Source organism: Drosophila mojavensis, unplaced genomic scaffold (genome assembly GCF_018153725.1).
Source record: "Drosophila mojavensis isolate 15081-1352.22 unplaced genomic scaffold, ASM1815372v1 contig_136, whole genome shotgun sequence".
Classification (NCBI taxonomy): domain Eukaryota; kingdom Metazoa; phylum Arthropoda; class Insecta; order Diptera; family Drosophilidae; genus Drosophila; species Drosophila mojavensis.
The window spans coordinates 9,896,634-9,914,607 of NW_025318667.1; the positions used below are offsets into that span (position 1 = coordinate 9,896,634).

The following is a 17,974-nucleotide window of genomic DNA, read 5'->3' on the forward strand; positions in this document are numbered from 1 at the left end:
CCGTCTGCCGTTTGACCATATTAAGTTTAAATTAAATATTTATTAGCTAAAGGTACTAAAGGTCAGCGACAAAGCATAGTAATCTTCAATTATTATTAACAGCTCTGTTGTGCTTAATTGATTTTGGACTTAAAGAAAGATCGTATTGAATGTGTTTACAAATTTATAGTCCATTTCAATTCCCTTAAAAATCAAAACTTCTAAATAATTTGTATACGCAAATATTTTTAGAAATTGTATAAAAAGCATATAATATATATATATTTATAGAGGAATATTTTAAAGATTCAAATTGTTCATATACATGACAATAAGGATTCGGTTTAGCTTGAGCTTTAAAATTATTAAGCAATTGCATATTGTGGATTTTACATGTAAGTAAAAATTTTTAAACATAATACATAAAATATTTAATGTATACACGATAAAAATACAAAATAAATGTACATACGATAGAGTAAGTTGATATATATATATATATAGATAGATTATATATATTAGCTCAATAGTTTAACGCTCAACTGAATTTACTTAACTTTAGTTATGAATAAACATTTTACGCACTTTTCAAATAATTAAGTAATTGAAAAGTTTTAATATAACACGGTTGCAATTGATCAACAGATCATTCATCATTATCCTTTTTTTCTTCTCTTACTTTCTTGAGACTAATAAACAGATCAATTATTTTAACATCGGCAGAATTTGTTTGTTTTCTTTTAACTTAAGCTTAAATGCGTTACAGCGTACAAATATAATTGAAAAAAAAAAAAATTACACATAATTCAAATTTGTAATATCGAAGACGTCTGCGTCTAAATATATAATAGGAATACAGTTTGTTAATCATGTTCATTTCTTGATCTTTTATCTTAGGAGTGATATGAAGTGTGTGGCTGTGTGTAAATATGTTTGTGTGTGTGTGTCTGTGGTTCAAATACCTTGAGATTGAATATTCCAGTTTTAAATTGGAGCATATATGTCTGACACAGATATATATCAATAAATATACATATATAAATATATTCGTGTGTGTGTGAGTGTAAAATGCATAACTAAGCGAATAGACTAGCGATCGCAATCGCAACTTAAAAACTGCGTACAAAATATATATATATATGTATCTAAAAAAAAAGGTATGTATGTGTGTGTGTGTATGTGTAGATTGCACAATACGTGCTACGCTCTCTCATCTCATCTCATCTTCTGTTCAAGCTGCTCATTTTTGTGCCTGCATGCGCGCCTGCATTTGTGCAAGCATCTCCTGCATGCGACGCAGCTCTGCCTCCTTCTCTTGCAGTATGCGATCCTTCTCGGATAGCACACTATTTACGCCCACCTGTGTCGAACCATTCGTATCGATGCGATCTGATTTGATGCCATTCTCTTTGCCTTTGATGCCCTTGGCAAGGCGATCGGAACGATAGTTTTCATAGTGCACCTCTTGGGTAACCTCTTGGAGGTCCTGCATGTGTGTGATGAGCATGGTGCGCAGTTTGATAAAATCACAATGTTCCGGATTCTCAACCTCAACAACACCCCATGGATAGAGGCGACCGCGCACCTTTTTCCCCTTCACCTCGAGCAGAGTATTAGCGCCGCAGACGGCAAAAGGCACAGCTTCCTTCAATTGCTTCACTTGCTCCTTGTAGTCTTCATCCTCATCTGAATCACAGTCGGGCAGTGGATATATTTTAATGCCATGGCTCTCAATCTCCTGCATGATGCGGCATTTCAAACGCAATATCTCCTTCTTTGTTAAACAATCGGCTTTGGCAATTACAGGCACAATGTTCACCTTCGAGTGCAGTTTCTTCATGAATTCCACATCGAGAGGCTTTAGACTATAAAAGAGAATTGAATATGAATTTCTACAAACTAGACATATGCTGGCAGTGACATACCCATGTCCGAAAGGCGATATGAAGTAGAAGCAACAATGTATGCGATTGTCCACAATATTGCGACGATTTAGTCCGCTTTCGTCCTGGAGAAAGCGTTCGTATTGCTCATCTATGTACTCGAATATGGCGTTAAAACTATTTGAATTATCGATGGCATCGCCAAAGCCAGGTGTGTCGACTACCGTTAGACGAAGCTTAACGCCTCGCTCCTCAATTTCTACGGTCGATGCCTCCAGCTTTACAGTTTGCTTTTGTTTTTCTGTTTAACACGAATCATTTAATAAGTAATTACCCATATACCCTCATAAATATATCCATATATTGCTTACCTATGGCATCAGGTATAATGCGCTCCGGATATAAATCGGTGAGGAATAAACTGTTTACCAACGTCGATTTGCCCAAGCCCGATTCGCCGACAACCATCAGCGTAAATTCGAAGCCTTTTTTCACGGACTTGCGATGCACTTGATTGGGCAAATTGGCAAAGCCCACATAGCCGGGTGTCTCAATGCTCGAAAACTGCAGCGCAGACAGAAGTAATAATTAAAATCAATTTAAATATTTATTAAAATGTGGTTGAGTCATCGGGTTGCTTATCTATTTGCTGCAATTTCTCTCTTATTCACTCGCACTCCCTCTCTCATGCACTTGCAAGCCAAGCATGACTAGAGCTGCGCTCGTGACACAATACGATATACATATTTGCAAAATATTCATAACCGATTTACAATTGAAGTCCACATAATATAATTTAAGCTTGCGTGAATTTTGAAATTATTTAGATTCAAAGCAATTCTATCTCATTAATAAAATATAAATAGCAATTACAAAATAAACAAAGAAAACAAAGACTGTATAGAAAAATAGAGTTATATATGATCATTTTAATATTGGAGTATTTAATAATTTTATAAACATAACAAGAATATGTGTCTTGTTGCTTGTCGTCGTGCTCGTGTCGAGTCTTGTTGGAAAATATTTGACACGCACCCATCTCTATCAATAACTGTGCAGTTCGTATCTGCGGGGGGCCGGCAGACATCGAAGCCTGGCTCAAAGAAAGTGGCGGCGTTATTTTGAAATGCCAGACACGCGCGAGTTTCTCTTGCATGCCTAAGCCGTATACACACACATAAACATGTGCTGATAAGTACACGCACATATGTATTTATTATTTTTCATATGTATATCGCTATCCAAGTACGTACAAAACAGTACTTAAAGCCATTGACATTATGATCAGCGTGTACATATGCTTTCACATACATATGCATTTACATTATGTAGGTCACAGGCCGCAACAAAGGAAGATAATTCAGATGACGGCGACGCCTTTTTATATGCCGGCTTTAATGAATCATGCACTTTTGGATGAACCAATTTTGAACCTTAAGCGACGATAAATTAAAATGAGCTCACACACAGTACACACAAAACATAGTCATAAGCAAAGATGAATATTTCACTTGATGTGGATTTGCTGCAACAGCAAATTGCACACTACTAACATGAGGAATTTGCATGATAAGCCGCAAACACACATATACAAAACAAGAACGCCATCGTCGTCGCGAGCGGGGATTGAAACGCTCAGTAAAACCGCGCCCTATATGGCATCACTTAGTATTCACGTACATTATACAGTACACACACTTTTGCAATTGTGTATTAAGTATTTGTGGAATTCGGTAAATATTACTTACACCCTTTGTATCAGCCATATTAAAAAAACAAAAATTAAATGACGAACAAAATATGTTGCTCATGAACTGAAATGAACTAGAACCAACACACACTGAATAGCACACAGTGTGACCCGTTAGTACCTATACGAAAGTTACCACATTGTATCGAAAGTAGTGATGTGAAAAAACATCGATGCATCGACAATCGATGTTTTTTTTGGCGATGTTTTCCGATGTTTTCCGATGTTTTTATTGATACCGATGTTAAGCGATGCATCGATGTTTGACAGAACATCGGGCGTTAAATTTCACAACATTGCAGAACATATGGATACACTGCCACATAGAAAAATTCGCGAATTTGTTTTATTTTTTACCCTGTGTTTGCAATGCCAAAGTAAGTAAATTGTTGAAAATATATATAAATATAGTTATTTGCAATTACAAATGTATTTATTCTAGAATAACAACAAAGACAAGCTTTTGCTGGAGGCACTTTACAAAAATTGATGGAAATAGCGCAAAATGCAACATTTGCAACAAAGTTTTGAAGACTGCGGGTAACACGACCAACATGAAGGACCACCTGCAGTCCATTCATAAAATAGAACAAAATGTTGAAGAAATGTTGTTTAAGAATTGAATTAACGAAAAATAACGGAATTAGTAGAAAACATCGATACATCGATGTTTATAGCCGATGTTTTACACAACATCGATTTATCATTTTGCAAACATCGATGAACATCGACATCGAATTTTCGACCCAAATTTACATCACTAATCGAAAGTAATCGAAAATACTTACATAGTAGAAGCGGTTTAAGATATTGTATCTTTTATTTTTGTGCAATAATAATGTGAGTTGGCAGCTCTGTTCTGTAGATTAAAAATATAATACAGTGGCAGCCTTAAACAGATCATATTAAATTATTATTAAAATCATATAAATTCGTTGTGTTAATAATTCATATTTTAATTAATGTAAAAAGTAGTCGCTAATTAAATTTTATATAATTGAATATTAAATTAGTCATCAAAATGAAGTAAAGCAATATATATTTAAGCACTATGAAGAACCGTTAAATTTGAATGTACCAACAAATGTATATTCGAATGTATTTATTTATATATTCTGATTCGATGCGCAACACGAATGAAATTAAAAGGACCAGTATGTTTTTTAACTATATAATTCACATTTATTTCATTTTTTTAGTATATATATATATAAACATATAATATATATTTATATATAATATGTATATCTATATGTATGAGTGACAAAACATCGACTAGAATATGCAAAAATACTCGAAAAATAATAGGAAAACCAACTTAAATTCAAAATGATGGCAAACGGCGAAAGGAATACACATAGATACATACATATAAATATAAATATATATATATTGTGTTTTTGTTTTACGCTTTTGTTTTGAACTAATGCCACACCTCCTGCATTGTAGTGATCGATTATGTTATCAAGCGCGGCGCATGCAGCCCGTGCACATTTTCAATGGGCGGACAGTGGGTGGCGCCCGGCGGACCCCAATCGTGAAGGCCACGCGAATTGGCCAAACGATGCGTTAGCCGATGGGCAATGCTGAAGCCGCCGCTGCCCTCCAGTTGGGTGAGCACAATGATCACCTGCCTATTTGGAAGCGAAATCAAAGAATCATGAGATGTGCCTACAAAATCCTGAATGCCTCCCCTTACCTTTGCAGCGGCGGCACAGAATCCACAGTTTTGAGTTCACCACGCGTTGAGACCACATTATAGCTCTCCTGGCAGTCGCACTTGACGTGTATCCACTTATTTTCATGCCGATTCTCGACCATGACCACCAAACCAGCCCAGCCCTAGAAATGGGAAGACGGTAGTTAGTCGAGTAGTCTAGACAAATCAAATCACTCTGCATACCTTGGTCAAATAGTAGGCCGTCATGCCTTCGCGTCCCTCATGCCTTTGGCCCTTGGTCAGGGTTAAGCTAATGATCGCATCCGCCAGCAAATGAGGCGAAGGCGTTATTTGCTCCACCAGCAAACGCTTGGAGCTGTGTATGGCCAATATGCATTGCGGGTACTGATGCGGATCCTCGATGCCCGTGTGCCAGTGGTTGAAGGCCAGACACACTAGCAAATAGATATCCCGCTCCAGCATCTTGTGACAGCCGACAAAGCCGCGAACCTGCAAACGAACATCAAATGGATGAGGAAGCTGTAGAGACTGAGGGCAAAGATTAAGCAGAGCTCAAGATTTATGTTGATTTTTAGGATTTGCCTGAAACTGAGCTCAGGGCATATCCAGTACCTGTCGCTTGCTATGCTCGACCAGTCGTCCAATCTCTGGCGCTGCCGGTGAACGTGTGCGAAAGATGACAACGCAGAGATCCAATTGGGAGCGCTGTGATTTCTCCGAGTTGCGTTGACCCTCCTGGAAGAGCGTGAACTCCGCTTCGGTGGGCTCCAGCACGGTGAGCAGGACACATGAAATGGAACAGAGGGGCTGCAGAGTGCCCTGCAGACGCACCTCGTTCCAGCCGGAGCGCACTTTGCAAATGTCAATGCAATCGAAGTAATTTAGCACATCCTCGAACGAGATCCAGAAGACGCCTTCGGAGGCGCCATGCGGCATTAGGGCATCGCGCAAATCATCTGTCCACAAGCCCGAGTCGTCGGACCAATCGCCGCGCCACGAATAATGGCCCCAGGGATTGCGTAATTTCAGCAATCGATGTCCCTGTATATCCTTAACATCCAGCACCGAGTAGGCGTGCCGTGGACGCAAACCCTTGTGCTGATATTCCTCCTCATCCACTTTCATGTTGCCGCCGCCACAACTGGCGCCCATCAGGAAGCGTACACAACGCGAGCTCAGAAGCTGAGCCCATATCAAATCCTTGTCCAGCTCATCTTCGCTGGGCATCGGCAGTGAGCTGGCTTGCAGCGGTATACTCTCGCAGGGTGCACCCGTCAACGTGGCCAGGCCCTCGATGGCCCGTCCCGAGACGAGTGCCTCGTAGCAGCCATGAATTTTGGCCACTGCCTTCTCAATGAGCGGCACCCAGAGCTGCTTGCGCTTGGCCTGCGAGTAGACCAGGTGGCCGCGCTTGTCGCACGGCAACAGATCATCCACCAGGACCGTGGTCCATTTGCCATCCTTGCAGAGTCGCACCTGGTAGGCGCCTTGGGCGCATATCTCTTTGGTCACCAGCACCTCCTTCACCAGATCCTCGCGCTCCGCCAGCACAGCCAGGGCGCTCAGCAGCCAGCAATTGCCCAGGACACCCTGACAGATGTCCGACGGCAATGGTGTACGGAACACGGCCCACGGCGGATATGCGCCGCCATCGCAATTGATTTCGTGTGGCCGACGCCATTGCACCACCGGGTTGCCGCCATCGGTCACACTGCTCGCCGGATTGTAGTACAAGCTCTTCGGGGCCGGCGGAAACGAATCGTCGACGAACAGCTCATTGTTGTCCCGGCAATATTGTATGATATTCTGCCATTTGGTTAGTGCCTCTGTCTCCTCCAGCTGGCGCAGATTCTCCATTAGTTTGCTCTCCTGGCGTATTTCGGTGCCCAGCGCCGTGATGCGCATCGATTTGCGGGCCAGCGCTTCGCTGAGCACCGCCTGCATCAGGCCTCGCGGACTCGAGCAAATGTCACAGACAACAGATGCAGCGCAGTTCTCATAGGTGCAGGCGGGACACTGCCATTTCTTGATCGAACTGCCCGGCAGGATCAGCTGTTGCTGCTGCTGCTGCAGATTGTAGGATGAGCTGGCTGTGGGAGCAGGCATGGCCATCGATATGTTCCGTGGCACTATTGAGCCGCCGGTGCTGTGACGCTTCGGTATGGCGCCCGAGGAGCTGCGCTGCTGCTGCAGTTGCTGTTGTTGTTGCAGCTGGATTGCAGCCGCTGCTGCTGCTGCGGCGGCTGCCGATGCTGCCGCTGCTCCTGCTGCCGGCCCACCCACTGCAGCGGCTGCTCCCGCTGCCGATCTGGGCGAGGGACTGCGCGAATTGCGATGCGCCACTGGCGGCAATTGCAACTGCGTTGGCGTCGCCGTCGGCGTATTCAGTTCACCCGCCGTCTGACTGCCAGCCGCCGGATCCTGCTCCTCATAGGACTGGCCATCGGGTCGTTCGCGTATCGAATCGACTGGCAGCAAACGCATCGATTTGCAGGCGCTGCACAGGCCGACGGAGAGCGAATTCTTCAGTGTGCAATGGCTGCAGGTCCAGAATTCACCTTTGCGCAGTGTCATGTCCTCGATCGAGGAGATGCTCTTCAGTTTGGAGCCGCCGCAGACGATGCAGGCCATCGCCGTTGAGTAGTTGACCAGGGTGCACTTCTTGCATGTCCAAGGCTCATCGTTGCGTGGCTCCACAGCAACTGCAAAGGTGGGGAGCAGGAGGAGAGACTTGTTGTCAATCAAATAAACATAGATCAATCAATCAATCATGAATCATGCAATTGATTCATCAATTAACATATATATTCATTCATTCATAACAATCCAGACTTAAAGCAGTTAATTGGTCAATCAATCAATCAATCAGCTCAGCAGTTAGCAGTCTATCAATGTCTGTCAATGATTTTAGCCGCCAGGCAACAAAGCAGATCAACCAATCAATCAATCATGCAGTTCTTCCTGTATTTAGTCATCATAATTGCATTCGTCAGTCTGTCAGTCAGTCAATCAGTTGCTCAATCGCTCAGTGAATTAATAGCAATGTGACTCAGGCAAGTCAAGCCCTAACGATCTGATTCCATCAATCACACGTATCTAAGTTGATCAGTCATCTCAATCAATCAGTCAATCACATTGTAAGCACTTACTGGATGCTGGTAGCTCCGCCTGATGCAGCTGCAGCTGCTGCTGCTGTTGTTGTTGCTGCTGTTGCTGCTGCTGCTGCTGCTTGGCTAATGTCTCGCACATCTCACAGGATTCGGACCAGAGACGATTGTAGGCATAGGAACATTTGCCGCATGTCCACATCTTGCGGCTGCCTTGCAGAAGCATCGATTGCGGTTTATTGTCGTTGCGCGTCGCTTGAACAATGAGGCGATTGCTGTTGCTGCTGCTGCTGGCCGGTGTCGACGCCAAACCAGTTGCTGCCTCATGTGTGCTAAACAAAGAGAAAGAGAGAGATAGAAACAAACAGAAAAAAAGAGAGAGAGAGCGTTAGTATTGGTGCAAAGAAAAAAAAAAACTCACGCACAATTAAATTGCAGGCAAATCAAATGAAAAACCAATGAAATAATTACAACAATTAGAGCAAAAACAAAATAGAAGCAAAGTCTTTGCTGCTGCAGCAACTGTTAATTGCCTTTTAATTCGCAAAAATGGAAAAAATTAAATAAATAAACAATAAATTCATTTTTTTTTTTTTGTTATCAGCGAGCCGAAGCAACGAATACGCTAACGAAATGATAATGTGAGTCACACGCAATTAGAAGTAACGAAGCTGATAAGAGCTGAGCTTTGAGCTTGAGGGGGTCGCACATACAGATAGCCTGTAATACATATATTAGCTTAAGTATAACCTGGTCTTAATTTACATACAAAATCTCAATTAAATTAATGATTTTTTTTAATTACTAGCTTATTTATCTTTATGTGAATTTGTTATTTAAATTTTGTTTAAAATTAACAAATTATTTAATACTAAATTTAATTCTAATTAATTTACATCACAAAATAAGTCTTTCTATTAGTCTTAACTAGTAACTCATGGCTATTCAAAATAAGTTAAGATTAGTTAATTAGATTAACTACTCTACTGTTGACTAGTTCTTAATTACATTAAGTTAGTTAAGTAATTAGCCCCTTGTAAACTTCATAAATGATTAATTACGATTCATTAAAATTATTAACTATCAGTTAATTATAATCTTAATAAATTCATCAATTAATATATTAATATTATTCCAAATTACTTAGCATTAATTACTTAATTAGCTAGTGCTAATAAATGGTTTAATTATTATTTATTCAATTATAACTAATCTAATTAAATATTAGATAAATGCCCTAATTAATTAATATTTGTCATTAGCGAAGATTAATGAGCGATCTATCTGATTTAATTAATTGTTATTCATAGGCCTACTAAAGTCATTGTTACTAAAGTAATTACTGCTTTAATTAATTTTTTTTTTTTTGCTAAATATGTAGAATAAAAATAAACGTGTACAAATATCTATATAACTTAAGATTAATTGCTACTCATTAAGGGTATATCGACACTCAGATACTCTGTTAAACTCTGATTAACTTGGCCTAGCAATGAACTTGTCCTCGTTATAGTTAGGGTATGAACAGTCAAGCGTAGCGCAAACCATAAACGAAATCAAGAAATCGCACAAACTTATATAAGTATATATACATATACATATATATGCATGTGTGAGTGTCTGTAGGTTCAATTGCGTATGACTAAGCTGTGCACAGTAATTAATAAACAGCAGAAAATTAACAATGTTAAAATAAAAGCATATTTGATATGTTCTTGCTGGGGGTATCAAATGTCAGCTAGCTGCGATTGTTGCTGCTGCTGCTCTTGTTAATTGTGTTCTTGTTGCTACTACTGTTGTTGTTGTTGTTGTTGTTATTGTTAAGATTATTATTGTTGCTGCATACATTTTGGATTCAGTCGTTTTGCGCGGTCCCTTCCACACCTTGGCGTATATCGAATGCTCAGATGCGTGATAATAATCTGTTGTTGTTGCAACATTTGTAGCTGCTGCTGCTGCTGCTGCTGATGCTGATGCTGCTGCTGTTGCTGTTGTGCTGGCATCAGCTTCCATATAATTGGCATCATTGCTGCTGCTACTGTGCTCATTAGTTGTTGCCATTCCAACTGCTGCTGCTGCTGTTGTTGTTGTTGTTGTTGTTTCGCTGACATCGAAGCTGCTGTTGTTGCTATGACTACTGCTACTATTGTTGTTGCCCAGCAGCAATGCTGTTGTTGCTGCCGGCTGTGTCTCATTGCTGCTAAGCTTCTTTTTGTGCAGCTTGTGCTGTTTATTAACCTGCGCATAAATTGGTGCCATGGGCTCTGATCTAAGCTGTTGCTGTTGCTGCTGTAGTTGTTGCTGCTGCATCTGTTGCTGTTGTTGTTGCTGTGCAATGGCAACACATTCGTTCTCATATAGCTGCTGATTCAGTTTATTGCTAGCAATGCAATTGTTATTGCTACTGCTGCTGTTGCTGCTGCTGCTGCTGCTGTTATTGTTGCTATTACTGTTGCTGCTGCTACTGTTGTTGGCATTGTTATTGTTGCTTGTTATATCACAGTGCTGCATATTGTGGCGATTGCTGTTGCTGCCACTGCTGCTGTTGCTATTGCTGCTCCGTGCTGCTGGCTCCGACCATTCGTTAACAGCTATAAAAACGCCATTGCGCGGTATAGTAAACTGAGAGCCGCTGCTGCTGCTGTTGCCGCTGTTAGTGATGTTGTTGCTGTTGCTGTTACTGATTTGCTGTGCTCTATTGTTGCTGCTGTTGTTACACTCACGCTGTTTAAGCTGCGACTGGCGCATTGGCTTGACGGCGCCAGCAGCGGCAGTTGCCACAGCTGTAGCTGATGCTGCTCCTCCTGTTGCAGCTGCTGTTGTTGTTATTGCAGTGGATCCTTTGGCTGATCTTGACAGCGTTGTTATGGTAAAATTATACTTCTTCTTGGCGCAGCCGTCGCGAACTCTATTATTTAGATTCTTATTGTTGTTGTTCTGCTTGCGACGACAGAATGTATCATTGGCAATGGCAAACCGCGAATTGCTGCATGCAACGGGCGGCGGCGGCAAGCGCTGTATGGCATCCGAAACAGCTGGAAGAAAAGAGGAGATAGTCAATGAGAAGATCTGGATCTGGGTGTGTTTGGGCCAGAACTTACTGCTTTTGTGTGACAGCAACTGTTGCTGCTGCTGCTGCAGTGGTTGGTGTTGTTGCTGATAGCTGATTGATGCTACGTAGGGCAAATTGAAAATGTCTTTACCCAAATTGCTGACGTAGCAAATGTGACAGCTGCGTGCCGAGGCGGCCGCAAAGGATGAGGATGAAGAGGCGATTGCTGCCTGGGTCAGGGCTGGGCTCTTATCTATGGAATTGCTCAGACTTTGGGTGCGTCGAAAGTAGGCGAAACGGCGAGATTTCAAATGACGCCGATTGGAATGTTGCTCCTCCGATTGTGCATCCAGCTGCGAATGATGTGGAAGTGACTCCTCTGCTGTCTGTTGCTCAGCGCTGACTGTGCCGCCGCTGCTGCTGCTGTTGGCGCCGAGGCCACTGTTGCTGCTGCTGCTGCTACTTAGTTCCAGCTGTGACTGTGTGCCAGCTGTGACTGCTGTGGATGCTGCTGCTGTTGTTGCTGCTCCAGTTGCTGCTGTTGACTCATGCCTTCGCGTGCATAACGTCTCCTTATATATGGGCGCCAGATAACTAACGGTATCGCAGATAACACAATGCCATGTCACTGAATTGTTGTCCGTATCGCAGGCGTGACAAATCCAGCGCCGATTCAATGCCGGATTCGAAAAATGCCGATACAACTCGATAGAGTTCTTAATATATTTGCGCGTCTCCTCGCAGTCAATGCAATTGGCTGGCAAATTTTGGCTATTGCGTTGCGGACGCTTCAAACAGCCGCGCAGCAGCGATTTGTAAACGTGTCCGGGCTGTTGTTGCTTTTGGTTGTTGTGCTCAGTTCTGCAATAAGAGAGCAAATTGGGAGCGAACAAAAAGGCAAATCCAAAAACAAAACATATGCAAGGGCAAATGGGCAAACAGTTAAAATTTGGTTAACTGTCAAAGCTGCAAATGCAAAATTGGAATTGCAAAAAGTTGATTTCAATGTGGCCAGATCACTCAATTTTGTTAAGTGTTCTTCTGCTGCTTCTTCTTCTGCTATTTTTGCACTAATGTTGCAATTACTTTTTTAGTTTATATATTTTTTAAATCAATTGTCTGAATTTTGTTGTGCCTTTTCACTTGTGACGCGCAGCCAAAGCTCGGAATCAATAAAATTGTAAACAAACTTGCGTTTCTTTCCCATCGATTTTCCCCCAAAATAACAAAAAAAAAACAACTATAAAAACGAAAGACAGTTTTTACAGCTTATTTGTTGTTGCTGCAGTTACTTTAATTGTTGTTGTTGTTATTGTGTATACTCTGTGTACAATACACAAACAGACACGCACGGACATGCACACAAACCCACAGTTACCCACAGAGGGGAAGACAGAGAGAACAAGAGAAGGACAAACACGCACGCACTCGCACACCCACACACACATGCAGTTTCAGTTTTGTTTGGTGTAACGGTAAACGATGGCTGGAGCTTTTGTGTGCACCCGCACACATGCACGCACGCACAAGTGTATGCATATGTCTGTATATGGCTGTACGTATGTATGTGTGCTTACCTGGTCACAGCTTTGTGCTTATCAACAATTGTCGCGACCTCCTCCTCATCACACTCGGCGGCCAGCTCTGCAGAGCCTGCAACCAGGTTTTCGTGATGTCGTTGCTGACGATGTTGATATTGCTGCTGCTGCTGCTGTTGTTGTTGGTGTTGCTGCTGCTGTTGATGTATCCAACTGCTTTGGTGTCGCGATGGCTGAGAACGCGATTGTGTCGTTTGCTGATAGATTGTTGCGGTAGGGCTGGGGAATACCTTACGCACAGTGCCACAATTGAAACACTTTAATGATTCGGTCGGATTGATGGTATTGCATTTGGCGCACGACCATTGCAGTACGGATGATATAGTGCCCATATTGCAGCGGCAACTTGTATTAATACAACAATTGAAATTTCACATTCGACAAATTCGCACAACAGTTCACGACAATGCTGTATGTGATGAGTGAGATAAAGATAGACAGAAAGACAGAGCAAGAGAGGACAGAAAGAGAGAGTGGGAGAGAGAGAGAGAGGGAGCAGGGGGCCGGGGCCAGTTGCTGATTGGTGGAAGGAAGTTCTAAAAAAATTCACAGCCAGCCGTTGTTAATTGCATTTAACACATCTCACGCCGCGCGCGCCCGATTTAATATTTTGAACTGTTGCACCACAACACATATTTAGTATATATATTGTGGGCCAACCTTATTGTAGATACAGATCCTTGAGCAACAATATTGCTTGTAGCACCAGCCATCCATCCAGCCAGCCCACCAAACCTACTGATGAACGATAGATTAGTGATTGTTGAGATGACTCCTCGTGAGCATCGTGTCACACGAATATCGTGTAACATTGATAAGGATATGTGGCAGAATCTTCTATATGACGTAAGCTTATCAAATATCTGTACGTTACTGAAATATAAGGTAAAGGCGACATATCAGGTTGAATAAGAATTTCATGTTTTCATGCAAATTCCAATGGTATGCTGCGGCAGCTGTCTGTTTGAATATTGACCATCTCTAATCTCGTGTGTAACCAAAAATCGGTTTACGGCTATCGAATATATTTATTCATAGACATGTTGATATGTCGAAAAGAATGTTGCAGACATAAATATTATCGATAGGGTTTCCCAACAATATATATCCAATTAAAAGCGAACATAAAAGCTATTCCTCAAAATCTTGAATGAAGCTCGTACTAAAAATATTTGATTTATAAATTAAATTTCATTGCTTAGCTACAAATCATTATTTTACAAATGTTTCAGAATAATTGTTATTTCAAAATAAAGTGAACACAAAAGTATCGCAAAGTACACGCTATCGATAGCATATCGATGTACTTACCCGCGTGCAAAAGTCATCGTAGTGTGATCTAAACGTGTTTTGCTTTTAACAATTACAAATAAAGTACGCGGTATGCAAAAACAGAAGCCTCGAGGTCCTGGAAAACCAGGATCGCGTGCGCCATCCAAGCCGGGCGGCAGCCAAAGACCCAACAACAAGCAACACAATCAGAAACGCGCTAAGGAGCTGTCTCGCTCTAAGTTGGCCGCAACCGAAACTGAAATCCAAGAGCTGCGAGCCAAATATAATGAAATCGACCCAGAGACGATTAAAACATTCGCCCAGTTTCCCCTGTCACAGAAAACACAAAAAGCTTTATCCGAGGCGAAGTACACAACACCCACTGAGGTACAACGTCTAAGTATAGGACACGCGCTCCAGGGCAAAGATGTACTTGGAGCTGCTATCACGGGCAGCGGCAAAACTTTGGCCTTTCTTATACCCGTAAGTGAAGATTGACCAAGAAGAATACAGATTATTATCATATGTACTCCATAATATAACAAAACTATTCTTGTAGGTTCTGGAACATTTATATATGAATAAATGGTCCCGTACGGATGGAGTTGGAGCTATTATCATCTCACCAACTCGTGAGCTAGCTTATCAAATTTTCGAAACACTAAAGAAAATCGGCAAGTATCATGATTTCTCTGCGGGTCTCATTATTGGCGGCAAGAATCTAAAATTTGAACGCACGCGCATGGATCAATGCAATATATTGATATGCACACCAGGCCGATTACTCCAACACATGGACGAAAATCCCCTGTTTAATGCAACAACAATGGAAGTGTTGGTACTGGATGAGGCTGATCGCTGCCTGGACATGGGCTTCCAGAAAACGCTCAATTCCATAATCGAAAACTTTCCGCCAGATCGTCAAACGTTGCTATTTTCGGCAACGCAAACCAATACAGTGGAAGATCTGGCAAGACTAAACCTAAAAAATCCAGTGTACGTGGGCTATGGTACAGCCAAGTCCGTAGACACAAAACCATCTGGATCTACAGCTGTGCTAGCCTTGCCGGAGCTGCTGCAGCAGAGCTATGTAGTTCTACCGCTGGAGGAGAAGATAACTATGCTCTGGTCATTCATTAAGAATCATCTAAAGCAGAAGATCATTGTATTTGTTGCCAGCTGCAAGCAGGCCAAGTATTTGTATGAGATCTTTTGTAAATTGCGTCCAGGCGTTGGATTGCTAGCTCTTTATGGGACCTTGCATCAGGATCGTCGCATTGCCATCTATGAGGATTTCCTGCGCAAGAGCCATGTGGTCATGTTTGCCACAGATGTGGCTTCGCGTGGCCTTGACTTCCCCTCTGTCAACTGGGTGCTACAATTGGATTGTCCAGAAGATGTCCCGCAATATATCCATCGAGCGGGTCGCTCGGCACGCAACAAAAGCCGAGGCGAATGCCTTTTGGTGTTGACGCCCAGCGAAGAAGAGTATATGATTGGTGCTCTAAAGGAACAGCTCAATCTCGACATACGCGCTGTCCACATTGATCCCAAGAAACTATTTTCGCCACGCGTCAAAATCGAAGCGTTCCTTGCACAATTTCCCGAATTGCGGGCCTCGGCCCAACGTGCCTTCCTCTCGTATCTAAAGTCTGTGTTCCTTATGCGCAATAAGCGACTGTTTAATGTGCTTAGCCTTGACCTGGATGCCTATGCCCAGTCCCTGGGATTGGCTGTCACGCCTCGAGTGCCCTTCATCGAGAAGCTGAAGTGGCGACAGAAGCAACAGAACCAGCCGGAGCAGCAAACAAATAAAACAACAGGCTTTGGTCACGACAACGATGATGAGGATGGGTCAGGGGAGGATGAGGATGACTTCATAAAGATCAAGCGGCGCGATCATGATGTGGAAGGCGGTGCCACTGAATTAGAGCAGCAGCTGGGCGAGGAGTCAGAGGAGCCGCTTGTAGTGCCCAAGCGTGAGAAGCTTGTGACCAAAGCGGCGCTGGCTAAGAAGGCGATCAAAAAGAATCTACAGATCAATTCAAAGGTGAAATTCGATGAGGATGGCCAAACGCTTGCCGATGAGCGCAATCAAATGAAGGCGCTGACAGCCAGGCAACAGAAGCAACAACAACAGCAAAAGGATGACGATGGCGGCATCAATCTGGTGCTCTCCAAGGCGCTGCTCAACGAGGAGGATCAATACGATAAGCAGCGTTTCCGTGAGCTCGTAAAGAAACGTCATAAGCTGCAGCGTGAGAAACTGCGCAAGAAGGCAGAGCAGCAGCAGAGCGACGACGATGACGAGCAGAACGAAGATGAAGCACAGCAGTTGGACATGGATAGCGAGAGTGAGCAGTCGGTGGACTTGTCCTGGCTGCCAGATCCAGATAAGATATATAAAAAGAGAAACGAGAAGGATGAGGATGAGGAGGAGGAGGAGGAGAAGGAGGATGCACGCCAGAATGATGAAGAAGATGAAGATGACGATGACGATGATGATGATGATGATGAGCCTGTCTTTAAGAAGTCTAGAATAACTGATAAGCTAACGCTTATGGATACAGAAGCCATAGCAGCCAATTTGCTGGCCAGCTAAGGCGATAAAGATATATGGCGAAGCGCTTAGCTCGAGCAGGAGCCTCGTCAGGAGCAAGCAAATGATGAACAGCAGCTGGAGCATTCATATAGGAAAGAGGAGGAGGAGGAAGACGAGCATTACGTTACCAAACCCAATTCCAATCCCAGCTGTGCTCGCCAGCTGCTAGTAGCTTCATTATATAGCCCAATCCTTAGCATAATAATACTTATTTTAATAATAAAAAAAAATAAATAAAGAAACAACAAAATGTAAATGCTTCACAAGTATTTGGAAAATGCCCACAAATTTATTTATTCATGTTTCTTTTTTTTTTCTCTTTTGCACTCCATAGCCTGACATATATAGCTGTATACACACATATGTATATATAATATATATATATATATATTTATACATATATGGGGAGCGCTGGGTTTCGAGGGAGGGGGCGTGGCTAGGATTTTGTTTTCGTTTTATGGGGGGCATAAAATTTGCTTTTAAAAATATTACACATCACGTCGAATTACATTTGTTTTTTGTTTTGAGACATTTGCATTTTTTTTTTCGTTTTTTTTTTCTTGTTTTTTAGGCGTATATATAAATAAATGCACACAGACATATATATGAATCCATATACACATATATATATGTATATATGCATGCACAAATCGTGTACAAATAATGCAATAGACACACATATCTATACAAATTATACTATATATTGGTTATTTTGTTTTGTTTTTCATTTTTTTTTTTTTTTTTTTTTTTTTTTTGTTTCTCATTCTCTGCTCTCTGTTTTCGCGTTTGTTGTCATTTTTCATTAATTTTGTTTTGTTTTTTCTTTCGCTTTAAGTTTGAGGTCCGTTCCAGACACAAGATACACAATTATATAATTATATATATACATATATATGTTTATACACACATATATGCATATGTATATGTATATGTATATATATATAATTAGTTTTTATAAAAAATTAATGCTCAATTACAAGGAATAACACTTATGCTTACGTTGTCTAGATTTCGTTTTTTGTTGTTTTTCTTTTTATTTAATTTAAAATA

The 17,974-nt window shown here is 41.8% G+C and overlaps 3 protein-coding genes across 7 annotated transcripts; 1 reads left to right on the forward strand and 2 right to left on the reverse strand.

Moving 5' to 3' along the window:
- Positions 1 to 222: 222 nt before the first annotated feature.
- Positions 223 to 3,720, reverse strand: LOC6585103 (septin-1). Of its 2 annotated transcripts, none has more exons than XM_002010706.4 (4): positions 3,611 to 3,720; positions 2,234 to 2,426; positions 1,905 to 2,163; positions 223 to 1,844 (listed from the first exon to the last, which is right to left on the reverse strand). In XM_002010706.4, exons 1-4 carry the CDS (start codon positions 3,671 to 3,673, stop codon positions 1,220 to 1,222), a joined length of 1,140 nt encoding a protein of 379 aa, XP_002010742.2. In that variant the 5' UTR covers positions 3,674 to 3,720; the 3' UTR covers positions 223 to 1,219. The 2 variants fall into 2 exon arrangements, with proteins under 2 accessions (XP_002010742.2, XP_032588516.1); XM_032732625.2 differs by lacking the exon at positions 3,611 to 3,720 and adding an exon at positions 3,416 to 3,445.
- A 1,163-nt stretch (positions 3,721 to 4,883) lies between these two features.
- LOC6585104 (calpain-D) lies at positions 4,884 to 13,800 on the reverse strand. 4 transcript variants are annotated; one of them, XM_044011600.1, is made up of 9 exons: positions 13,711 to 13,800; positions 13,030 to 13,459; positions 11,502 to 12,313; positions 10,247 to 11,435; positions 8,443 to 8,732; positions 5,906 to 7,995; positions 5,516 to 5,782; positions 5,312 to 5,454; positions 4,884 to 5,246 (listed from the first exon to the last, which is right to left on the reverse strand). In XM_044011600.1, the coding sequence occupies exons 2-9, from the start codon at positions 13,380 to 13,382 to the stop codon at positions 5,069 to 5,071; spliced, it is 5,322 nt and encodes a 1,773-aa protein (XP_043867535.1). In that variant the 5' UTR covers positions 13,383 to 13,459; positions 13,711 to 13,800; the 3' UTR covers positions 4,884 to 5,068. The 4 variants fall into 4 exon arrangements, with proteins under 4 accessions (XP_043867535.1, XP_043867534.1, XP_043867533.1 ...); XM_044011599.1 differs by having other exon boundaries at positions 13,030 to 13,586; positions 13,711 to 13,787; XM_044011598.1 differs by having other exon boundaries at positions 13,030 to 13,792.
- Positions 13,801 to 14,337: 537 nt separating this feature from the next.
- On the forward strand, positions 14,338 to 17,193 carry LOC6585105 (probable ATP-dependent RNA helicase DDX10). Its single transcript, XM_002010708.4, has 2 exons — positions 14,338 to 14,805; positions 14,882 to 17,193. The coding sequence occupies exons 1-2, from the start codon at positions 14,434 to 14,436 to the stop codon at positions 16,922 to 16,924; spliced, it is 2,415 nt and encodes an 804-aa protein (XP_002010744.1). The 5' UTR covers positions 14,338 to 14,433; the 3' UTR covers positions 16,925 to 17,193.
- Positions 17,194 to 17,974: the final 781 nt, after the last annotated feature.

What these genes read in the sequence shown, in the direction of transcription:
- LOC6585105 (XM_002010708.4), top strand. Translation starts at nt 14,434, where the DNA reads ATGCAAAAACAGAAGCCTCGAGGTCCTGGAAAACCAGGATCGCGTGCG. An exon ending in CTTTGGCCTTTCTTATACCC is followed by an intron (nt 14,806 to 14,881) that starts GTAAGTGAAGAT and finishes CTATTCTTGTAG; the next exon opens with GTTCTGGAACATTTATATAT.
- LOC6585103 (XM_002010706.4), bottom strand. Translation starts at nt 3,673, where the DNA reads ATGAGCAACATATTTTGTTCGTCATTTAATTTTTGTTTTTTTAATATG. An exon ending in ATATGGCTGATACAAAGGGT is followed by an intron (nt 2,427 to 3,610) that starts GTAAGTAATATT and finishes TCTGCGCTGCAG; the next exon opens with TTTTCGAGCATTGAGACACC. An exon ending in ATATCGCCTTTCGGACATGG is followed by an intron (nt 1,845 to 1,904) that starts GTATGTCACTGC and finishes TCTCTTTTATAG; the next exon opens with TCTAAAGCCTCTCGATGTGG.
- LOC6585104 (XM_044011600.1), bottom strand. Translation starts at nt 13,382, where the DNA reads ATGGGCACTATATCATCCGTACTGCAATGGTCGTGCGCCAAATGCAAT. An exon ending in TCGAGCATAGCAAGCGACAG is followed by an intron (nt 5,783 to 5,905) that starts GTACTGGATATG and finishes GTTCGTTTGCAG; the next exon opens with GTTCGCGGCTTTGTCGGCTG. An exon ending in TCTGTGCCGCCGCTGCAAAG is followed by an intron (nt 5,247 to 5,311) that starts GTAAGGGGAGGC and finishes GCTTCCAAATAG; the next exon opens with GCAGGTGATCATTGTGCTCA.